Source organism: Akebia trifoliata, chromosome 14, assembly GCF_017979445.1.
Source record: "Akebia trifoliata isolate Shusen 1 chromosome 14, ASM1797944v1, whole genome shotgun sequence".
Classification (NCBI taxonomy): Eukaryota; Viridiplantae; Streptophyta; class Magnoliopsida; order Ranunculales; family Lardizabalaceae; genus Akebia; species Akebia trifoliata.
The window spans coordinates 13492217-13503423 of NC_141388.1; the positions used below are offsets into that span (position 1 = coordinate 13492217).

General features: G+C 36.0%; 1 protein-coding gene across 1 annotated transcript; it reads right to left on the reverse strand.

The window, feature by feature from the left end:
- Window positions 1–9103, reverse strand: LOC147386368 (inactive receptor-like serine/threonine-protein kinase At2g40270). The gene is made up of 10 exons (XM_086422613.1): window positions 8945–9103; window positions 8426–8583; window positions 8192–8330; window positions 6328–6399; window positions 5922–6065; window positions 5700–5834; window positions 4112–4704; window positions 3481–3671; window positions 2766–2898; window positions 1–842 (listed from the first exon to the last, which is right to left on the reverse strand). The coding sequence occupies exons 2-10, from the start codon at window positions 8532–8534 to the stop codon at window positions 247–249; spliced, it is 2112 nt and encodes a 703-aa protein (XP_086278739.1). The 5' UTR covers window positions 8535–8583; window positions 8945–9103; the 3' UTR covers window positions 1–246.
- Window positions 9104–11207: the final 2104 nt, after the last annotated feature.

Here is an 11207-nt window from a genome sequence, read left to right on the forward strand (position 1 = left end):
GAACGAAAATGGAACCTTTTTATTTGTTTCAGAAGTACATTGGTATTTTGTATCTTCACATCCAACTCCTACACAGCAAAGTACAACAAACAAAATACACCAAACCTCCCTATCTCACTATATACAAATCCACTCCATCACTCAAAACACCAGATACAAGCAGTGTCTACCAACCCACAACAACCATTTTATCCAAACAAGAGAGAAGAAAAAGAACATTTTTATTACACAACTCAGCCTCACCTCTTAGGTTGCTTCAGTAGAAAGAATCTCCAGCTCTGCCCACCAAAGAGGAGATAATTTCGGCGTTGCTCCATCCGGTGCCATTGCAGTAATCTCTCTCAGTTGAGCTGTAACCTTTCTCATTGTTGGTCTCTGCTTTGGGTTGGCATGGATGCATGAACTTATCACCTCACATAGTTTCTCGAGCTCTTTCTCTTGGAAAGATTTAAGGGTTGGATCCAACATGTCTTTAACAGGTTTCTCCCCTTTTAGATACTGTGATGCCCAGTCTACAAGTGGGCCGTTGTCCACAAAGTATGGGAGCTTACCAGTTATCATCTCCAGCAATATTACCCCAAAACTGTAAACATTGCTCTCTGGACCTGATGATGACATACCTAAAGTACTACCGGACAATCCCATCTTGACAGTGGAGACCTCATTCCAGAAATCATGATATGAGATCTTCGCTGCATAATCTTCCGTTAGAAAGATAGTTGAGGACTGTAAGTTTTTATGGATAACAGGAGGGGTCAGTTGATGCATGTGTTCAAGGCAATATGCCATTCCCATCGCGATACGTAACCGTACAGTCCAGTCCAAGTGTTCTGCTTCTTTTACTGCAGGACCAACCACAATTTTGTTGAACATGGTTAGAATTTAAGATCACTAGAAATTTTTTTAACAGGTGACATGTTGGTCAATAGATACAAAAAGCGATAATAGGACACAGACAAAATCTGTATCTATGTTGTTGGAATCAAATAGGATTGTAAAATTATAATTTTGGTTCCAATTCAATTGGATTTCCATTGTGTCAAGTGAACTCGATGACTCATGAGCTTACTTGGACAATTTAGATAAATAAATAATAAAATAATTAATATAAACGTATTTTAATAGTAGCAATTTGTGACCATATTATTTGGTGTTTCCCAAAAGAGCATTACATATCACATGCATAAAGTAGCCGAGTTTCTCAGTTGACTCTGAATCTATTCGCTTCCGAGTTGACTCAGATAATCTACTCTTTTCAAGCTTGTATACTGAGTTACCTTATTATACCCATTGAGTATAATCAACCAGCCAAGTTTTGGAGATGACTCGTTGAGGTTTGATGTGTCTAACTATTCCATATTATCATTTAATGACACTATAAACACATACAAATGATGACAAAACAATTTAGAGTCGTGCTGGAGTGACCTCAAGCTGGAACCTCCTACTGCACTGCATGATGTGAAAGTAGATAGGAACCATAGATGCTTTTCATCGATATACAAGTGAAAAGGCATCTATGGTTCCTATCCACTTTCACGTCATGAAGTGCGATATGAGGTTCCAGCTTGTGGTCACTTCAGCATTATTCAACAATTTACCATGCTATAAGCACTAAAGAGATTGTTTTAAACTCACAGTTACACAAAATATAGATTTTTCTCACAAGAAAAATCAAAATAATTCCCCATCACTTTGTCAACTTAAACTAGTGCCCATCTTTAGTCAACAGTCCCAACTTATTTTCAAAAGGGATGTGGGATACCCTATGTTATCAGGGAAAGAAAAAAAGCATGCATTTCTGTCAACAATATTGGTTGTGCAAGGTAACCAGTTAAAACACTTAATTGTCTTTTTTCTTATTTTTTAAAGTTTAGGAATATATATTAACATATACACATTTTCACTAGAAAATGCGACCAATATTTTTATTCAAATTATGAATAATAAGATTCACCTAAAAATCCTTATGATTTTTATCTCAAGGAATTCATACAAATGATCTAATTGTTTGGTTTGTGATTCACTTTGAATAAGTGAAGAAGACTTTACCCCTTATGATACAATCATCAAGGGTTATGACAGGTCAACCCAATTATCACTAGGGACAATTTGCCTTAGGGTAGGTCCACAAAAGAGTGACACAATCCTAGGATTAAAATCATAAACGGTTAACATGAATCTATATTCTTTATCATCCACGATAATACAGATCCTTCCCTATCCCCCAGTCATACATGCAATCTGGGTTTTCTTATATTTTTCTTGGATTTTAAAGAAGAAAGGTTTACCTCAACTTGGATGGATTGAATAGGATTGACCAAGAATCAATTTGGTATTGGACGTGAAAATGTGAAAATTTATATTGCAATATTGAGACTCTAGACTTGCTATTTAAATCTAAAAAATGTACTAAATTAAATGTATACACTTTAGTGTAGGTCTGTTCACTATCTATATTAATTAGTTCTGAGGTCAGAAAGCAAGAAATGAAGCAGAAATTATAACTAGTGCTCTTTTGAATTAGTTCAACTTAAAATGATTTTGTACTGGGCTCCTTAGAATGGTGAAATCCTGTGCCCATTGTTCTTGCATCACACATGCAGTAAAATTTCTATATTCTAAAAAATACTGAAGATTTTTTCTCAGAACATAAAGGCTGGATTTGGCAATCAACTGATAAAAATAACCAACCAAATGAATGAGATGATACAGTAAATTTATGGTGTTTGCAATAGAAATTGGTGGCTCAGTGGGATACTCACTGTGTAGATGCTCAAAGAGTGTTCCATTAGGAGCATACTCCAAAACCATCATCCTCGTGAAAGGTACATCTTCCTCGCAATACCCAAGAAGGTTCACAAAATTCTTGTGGTTAACTTTTGATAATGTGCCTATCTGAGACCATAGCAAAGGGAAGTGTTAGGGACTCATAGAATGGTGACTATAAAGCTTCACAAAAATCTGTTTGTGGATAAGGCATAAAATGGATTTAGCAGGTTTGGGTCCTTGGACAAGATCCGAATAAAAATATGGGTCAGATATGGTTGATGTCCCATGATCCGAGACGGAACTGGTCAGATTCAGATCCATCGATATATCTGCTCAGATCCTAATCATATATTGCTTTGAAAATTATATTTTAGGTTTTTTCAAAATATCCTTTTCTACTACTTTAATATAACATGTTCTTATAAATAAAATGATTATAACGGTCAAATAGAATAATAGTATAGCAATTAATAAACGAGTATAGAAGAAAAAATGTTCAACTATCCAGAATTATTTAACCCAAATAAAGCAATTTGGTTGGGTCGGATCCGGATTAAGTGAAATAAAAATGGTCCAGATATGGTTTATCTAGTCAGATCCTAAGCGGATTTGGATACAGATCCGGGTCCGAATAAATTCGGATCTAGATATGGCTATGCTCAGATCCAAGCCGAATCAGACCCATTTTAAGCCCTATTTGTGGAGTACCTTCTTCCTAAATTGTGCTTCTGACAGTTTTGACCAATCCTTGGAAGATGACACTGCAGTTGATGTTACTGCTATTTCAACTCCACTTGATAGTGTTCCTTTGTACACTGTGCCATCTAATGAAGAACCAATTATATTACTGAAATCTTCACAAGCTGTTTCAAGCTCTGATCGCTTGAGCTTTGGTACACCTGAAATGCAGTCTCCTAACCATCAATATATAAGCAGAAAAAATAACCTTCATAGATTGGAAAAATAAAAACTAGAAGCAAAAAAATTGCTACAGGCGCATGATGGGAGCCATTGAAGGAATAGTTGCTATCCCCACCCTTGCAGTAGCACACATTCAGTAGGGTTAGGATCTTTCATTCCATGGGCCTACAAGGAGGTCTTGTTAAGTAAAAAATTGACCCACTCAAGATTATCCCAACCATCCAATTTATAGACCTTGTGAGCCTCTTGAAATATGTTTCCTTACTCTAGAGAGGGAAATTGGAAGGTTGACCTACCCATCTACATGTGCACTGAGTATTCGCTTATGCTATTGGAATGCATTCAACTAATAGTACCTTCGATATCCTCACTATATAAACATGAAGAATGCTTTGATTTAATGAGAAAGAAGAATAACCTGTTACGAATGCTTTCTGCAGCTGCCCACTTAACCCAGTGGTCCAAGGTTTGACAGTGACTGCCTTGTTTCTTCTACAGAAGAGAACCCCGAAGACTGAAATGAGAAGAAACGAACCTGCCCCTACAGCTCCAGATAAAATTGGCCATTGTACTCTATGTTTTGGGTTTCCACTTGTTTGTTCTGATGGTGGAGGACTTTCTGAGATTGAAGGAAGTGGGGCAGAATAGGAAGGAGATGGTACAGCGACAACAAGAGGAGGATCTAATGGAGCGGGGGAAGGCAGGTCTGGGGTTGGTGCAGGTGAAAGTTCAGGTGTCTGAAAGATTCTACTTGGAGATGTCGATAGGAAAGATGAAGGAGATGGTGATGGAGACGATGATGGTGACAGTGACGGTGATGAGATAAATGAAGGTAACGGAGACAGTGAATCAGAAGGTGATGGGGAAGATGCTGGCAAATGTGACGGTGATGATTCTGACTGAGATGGTTGTTTCACCTGATTTTTATTAGTTTGGTCTTTTGGGGGACGAGGAGCATCAGCCACCTGCACCAGCCTCCGGAATGCTACATCTCCATCTTGGGCATTGTTCCTAGAGGAGATATGATCCATGTTAGAAAGCCAACTTGGGGAATAATATGTGACTAAGATCTTTGTTAATCATTCGAATGAACCCAGGTAAAAAGGAAAACTTGCAAAAGCCTTGAGGTCTGTCCTAACTCCTTGTGTGGTATAAATAATAACATACAAAAATGTGTTAAGAGCAACATTCCATGGGCCACAGCCAAGAGATTAAGGCATAAAATGGGTTGGATTTTATCTGAATTCCGAGTGATCCGAATCCGAATTTCATGAGTTTGGACCCTTGGAGTAGACCTGAAAAAAAAATGGGTCGAATATGGGTTGATTTTCCTTGATCCCAGCTGGATCCGGGCTGGATATGGATCCATCCCTATATTCGCCTAGACCCAAATGATATATTGCTTTGAAAATTATATTTTTATATTTTTCAAAATATCTTTCTTGTACTCATTTAATGAAATCTTATGTAATAAAAGAACTACAATAGTAAAATATAATAGAATAGCAATTAGAAAAGAAATATAGCAAAAAATAAGCTGACCGGTCTAAATTATCCGACCCAACTGACCCAAATCAAGTAATATGGTCGGATTGGATCCGGATTTAGTGAAAGCAAAATGGTTCAGATATGGTTTTAGCTAAGAAGATCCGAGATGTATACGGATCCGAATAAAAGATTTGGATATGTATATGGATATACTCAGATCCAGCCTGAACCCAACCCATTTTAAGGCCTACAAGAGATCTCCTCCATCTGGATGGCGTAAGCATCGGAAATGCAGACTTCTCTTGGACTGCTTCCCTTGTTTTCTCTGACTGACATCTTTGCCTTTGCTAATCTGATCATTTTTTTTTCCCATTTTTCTTTTAGTTGTTCTGGTGCAGAAGACCTCTAGACGACCCCAATTAAAAGATGAAATCCAAACTGCGTGCCACATGCTCCACTAAGTCTGTATGGAACTGTTCTTATATAGTCATAGGAGAAAGCATTCATATTAATATTACCATGCAAGGGATCTTATGCTGTCTGCTCCTTGTGCGGTGTTGAATATCTGGTTCTCATCTACCTGAAGTTCAGAAAGCATATTAAGCTCTTGAAGCTCAGCAGATATACTTAGGAAATTGTTGTTGTCGAGAAGACTGCAATATAAACAGAAGATGGAGTTAATAGAGTACAGAAAAAAAGGGAGAATAATGGAAATTTTACAGTTTATGGCATTGACTCACAGGATTGCCAAGGAAAGGCTATTTCCAAGATTGAATGGAAGTGGTCCGCTGAAATTGTTGTATCCCAAGTCCAAAATCTCCAACTCCTTTAGTTCTCCAACCTCTTTAGGGATGAGTCCGGAAAAAGAGTTATTGCGTAAAACACTGCATAGAAGCACAATGGTTTAAATAAAATGTAGGCAATAAGAGAAGAAAATAAATGAACCTGCCTCTCTCATTTTCTTAGTTGTTGTCTTCATTGGTACTAAAATGGCCTTTTTGAGAATATATATCCATAGAAGACCCTATGACTAAACATCTGGATGTCCACGATGCGCAGGTTTTTTGAAATAATCTACTTAACACAAGAAGTGGACACTAGGGATGCATAAATATCTTGAGACTAAGTGGGATCATATATACTTACATGGACTTTATGTGTATGAGGTTCCCAAGTCCAGAAGCTAGTGTTCCTCTAAGACAAAGATCTTTCAAGTTTCTGCAAGTAGAATATCTGACTTCAGCAAAACCAATCAAGATATATCAACAAAGAAGAAAAATTAGGACAACATCTTGTGTGGGTAAGCTAACATAATAATTGTTGTGGGCGGAAAAGGACTTGATGAGTTAGGATACCAAGTAAGCGAGGTGACTCAGGTTGCTGCCTAAACCAAATGGATGGCCGTACAACTCCCCCAGTTTACAAACTATGCCATAACAGGTACCCATGTCCTGCTATATAGATTTGGTGAGATGAGAAAGGTCCACAAGGCCCTCGTACTGTTATAACAAATTCCATTCCCACATGGACTGGTATAATGAACAAACTCTGAGAGGCACTTTTTGTTATGTGAGAGGCATCTTCCCTTGGAAAGATGGCCTCTTTGTATAGATCTTCTCCCCAACATCCAAACCTTAGCCTCTCAAACTCCATATCGAGTTTAAATATGGCATACATATGTGATGTGAAGGCAATCCACTAGGCCCATGTTGTGGTGCTTAGTCAGTGGTCCACATACCTAGGATGTGTCACGCATGGGGAGATTCGATAAAAGGGGTTATCTAACATTTTGCCTTGTCATCTTAGCATGTGAAGTGGAAGTGTTACACTCTCGACCCCTCAACATCACATGGGCCTTTCGATTAGTGAGATTGTTAAGCATGCTTATGATAATGTTACATTTGTGTCACTTCTGAACAGGCGTTGATAGCATTTCTAGTAGAGTCGTACTGGAGTGAACTCAAGCTGGAACCTCATATCGCATTTCTTGAAATAGTTATTGCACGGTGTTCAGTGCAAATTGTCACTTATTATTCATAAACCAATTCTTGATATTTCAGATTGTTTGCAATGATATTAATTATATTTTCTCTATTATACTTATTTCTGTGTATATGACTACATTATTTAATGTGCAGAAGAAGAATTTTTGGGGAGAAGTCTTTGATGGTAATGAATTAGTCTTCAAGGCAGTGCATTCTGTCATACCCCATTAACTGTTTTATTTAGCAAAATGGCTTCTCCAATTTTCATCGAAGATGGCAGTTTTGTTTCTTGAAGTTTGGTGAGAGAAGTCTATGTATACTTACTGAGGAAAACCCCATCCTACAATCTAGTTCCGTATTGAGGAAGAAGTATGACCGATTCGAGATGGTCAGCTCTCCAAGCTCACTTAGCAACTTTACCACGTAATACTTATTGAGGAAAACCCCATCTTACAAGCTAGTTCTTTATTGAGGAAAAACCTATCCTACAATCTAGTTCCTTCTTTGGGATATCTTTAACTAGAGATATGTATAGAAAGAACAGACCTAATAACATACATTCCTCAATCCATCTCTCTTATGTTTACTTTTGGCAAACAAATTGCATTTTGTATTTTTAACAGTTTCTACTTAGAATTAAAACAAGAACCCAGAGTCACGAAAAGCTGATACCGATGTTTCCAATTGAAACATATTTATATTTTGAAAGATTAAAATAGATTTTTATTAAAAAAGTGATGCTTAATGGTCTTAGGTTAGCCCTCTAGCTTACAAAAAACGGAATCCCATCTAAATAGAAGATCTTCAAAGACAACAACCTTAAAAATTCCTCAAACAAATTTCCCAAGATTGAAACATTACAATCACAAGAACAGAAAGTTAAATTTAAAGATTGAAATCAAATTGCATTTGAATATAATAACAAACGATTCATGGGCACTATAAATCAAGATTTTAAGTCTTAGGGAAGTAAAAAACCATTACTTTCAGCTACAATATTGAAATCTATGGCAAAATTTACTCACAAAATTACGACTTTTCCATCTGAGCACTCGATCCCAAACCACGAACACGGATCTTCGTCTCCATTATAACGGTTCCAATTCGAGAGAGCACCGTACGGATCCTCCACAACTCCTTCACGAAATTTCAACAGTGCCAACCCTGCAAATAATAAATCCGTTTAGTATACCGTTCTTTCTAAAACAAAAAACTTCTAAATTGCAAATTTCAACAAAGATTTGCTCCAAAACTCTTACCTTCAGCATTGAGAGACCAACAACACTTCAAATTCTGATTCAACAAACATAAAACCAGCAACAAAGCTATTCGAAGTCTGAATCTACTCCATTCCCAACGGTCTTCCATCAGAAGATATCAAAACCCTAAATTTCCAGCTAAAATCTTTCTTCTACTTCTGTTTGGATCCAAATAAAAAAACTCTCTCAGTTTCTCAAATTTCACAAAAGAAAAAGTCGGATTTTACAGTTTGAGAGTTGGACTAAATCACGGCTTCTCGAATGCGAAAAAAAACTAAAAAACAAAAAAAAAAAAAAAACAAAAAATATTTTTCCGATTTTGAGAACTTGTTGCAGGAGGAAGCTCTCTCTGAAACTTAACCGCAAGCATTTTTAGACCAAACAAGAGTTGAAACGACTGTACCGTACCGGTACAAATATTTTTAACAAAAAACAAAACCCGAATAACAGTAAAACCGAAAAGTTACCGATACGAAGTAACACTAAGAAAGAGATCAAAAAACAAGATACGGAACGTACACGATATGTTGTGAGTTTCTGAAACGTTACGATATTCACGATACGCTACGCTTTGAGTTTCATTCATGTGCTAGCTTCGACTCTTTCAAACTCTCTAGTCTCTAAAGAAACAAAACAAAAAACTGAAACAGTCGTTTTGCCACGTTTCTCCAATTTTCAATTTTTCACGTTTATATAAAGGTGCCGATTCTCCGAAATTGGGTGGGTTGTGCCATTCGGATAATTCTGTAATTTTACATTTTAATTTTCTCCAGATAATAATATCAGGTGTTGAACATGAATACCTCTCTCATACGTTGTTAATACCTAAATATTTGGCTTGGAACTTTAATTTTGGACCATCTTTTGATGGTCCTTCATACCAAACATTAGATGTGCTTCTCTCAACTTCATACAGTGAAAAATGAGTTCCAACTTTATATTACAATTGTAGAAATAGGGCCATTAATTGTGTCTGATTTGGTGATGATGCAAGCATCAATTTTTTTTTTCTTTGAAAAAATAATTAAAGATAATTTAGGCAAAAAGATTTTTTTTTTAAAAACAAATGTAAGTCCATCCAAACAAATTAAATAGAATTAAACCACAATTGAACCAATTTAACATTTACTTTAATGTCCTTATGTGACCAATTACCATTAAGGGTTAGTTGAGATGGTAAGGACGACTGGATTTGCTCCCCATGTCACACATTCGAATCTCTATAACCTCCTCCACATAAAAGTGACTATATTTAACTACTGAACACATGCTAGGATGGTTGATATGTGTAGCCCGTCAAATAAAAAAAATGCGACCAATTCATCAACGTGGCATTGTTTTACAAGCTTAAACTATTCAATGCTCACAAGAAGTAAAGGAGAGCATATCCTTTGGAGCAAGATTTTCTTGTAATTCTTTTCTACTATTGAGAGAGTAGCACGTCTTCAAAACAACAAAATCTGTTTGTTTATATTTGAAAGTTCAATGACCATCCATTTTCAAACCTTTGATGTGTAGGTATTGCACGTGTCCCGAGAAACTAATCCTTGGATAAGACCATTGTCTATGATTGTGCAAAGTCCAGATACGGGTCCAATCCATTGTCTACAGGGAGACCCAAAGTTCTAAAAACAAAAAAAAATTCTGATATGGCCCATAATCCTTTAAATCCACCAAAAAATGGTTGAAGCATTTATGGGTTAGTGTGGCCAACAGAGTGTACCATTTGTTGGAAGAGGAGACATGGAGTTATTACTCAACGGTCGAAATGTAGGATCCAAAGCTCTAAGATGGTGGAAATCCTCATTAAGAAGTGTTGGAATTATGATTTTAGATTTGTCCAACAAATTTTTTTACTTCTATAAATGAGAAAAGAGTTTATATTATTTATCCAAATCCACATTAGTTTTTTTTTTAATTTTAATTTTAAATTTAAATCTTTTTAAATTATAAACACGGTCTTACACATACCTCCATATCTCAATCATTAACATGCACTTATTTTAATTGAAATTATCTTACATATTAATTAACATAATAAAATTAGGATTTTTTTTATTTAAGTGATAACTTATCCTTCTCTTAGACTCTCTCATTTAGGATTTTCTAAGAATAGCCTCTTTTATCTTCTATTCTCTTTCCATCTTTTTCTCTATGTCTCTTGTATTAGAGTAAGTCTAGCCTTACAAACTGAGTAAGATTTCAAATCTACCAAGAGTCGTTGAGCTCACCTTGTGGCAATAAAAAATGTGGTATGATGCCAAAAGGATGTAAAGGACAAAATCCTATGAACTTAATAAACAAAAAACAAAAAAAGTTATTTTTCTTCGATAAATTTTAATTTTGAATTTGAGAGTTTAGTGACCAATCATTTTCAAAATCATTGATCAAGCCTAAAAAGATTATTCTTTTGATTTTGATTTTGATTTTGACATCTTTTTTAATCTAAATTCTTCCATGAAATCTAGAGGACTGTGTTGTTATTGCAAATTTGATAATCTATTTGAGCTCAACCACCCTTGATAAGATTTGAAATCTTACTTTGAATCTCCTCTTTGATTTATGTTTGTATGTTATAACCCCAATTAGATGGGGTTATTTTGGTAATAAAAAGTTATGAGAAAGACTTGTTTGTGTTGTGGGCCACCCAGTGCTCCCAAAGAGAATTTTCATGTCATTGAGAACTCAATTAGATTGACCCAGCTGACATTGAGTAACTTAGGTGTCAAGAACCTCTTTTTTGTTGAACAATACCCAATCCTTATTATTGGTTCCACATGAT

Bases quoted from the DNA above. Each gene is read 5' to 3' on its own strand.
- LOC147386368 (XM_086422613.1), bottom strand. From the start codon at position 8,534: ATGGAAGACCGTTGGGAATGGAGTAGATTCAGACTTCGAATAGCTTTG. The intron at 5,835-5,921 runs GTGAGTCAATGC...TTTATATTGCAG, and splicing joins AGCCTTTCCTTGGCAATCCT to TCTTCTCGACAACAACAATT. The intron at 2,899-3,480 runs GTACTCCACAAA...CTATGGTCTCAG, and splicing joins AAGCACAATTTAGGAAGAAG to ATAGGCACATTATCAAAAGT.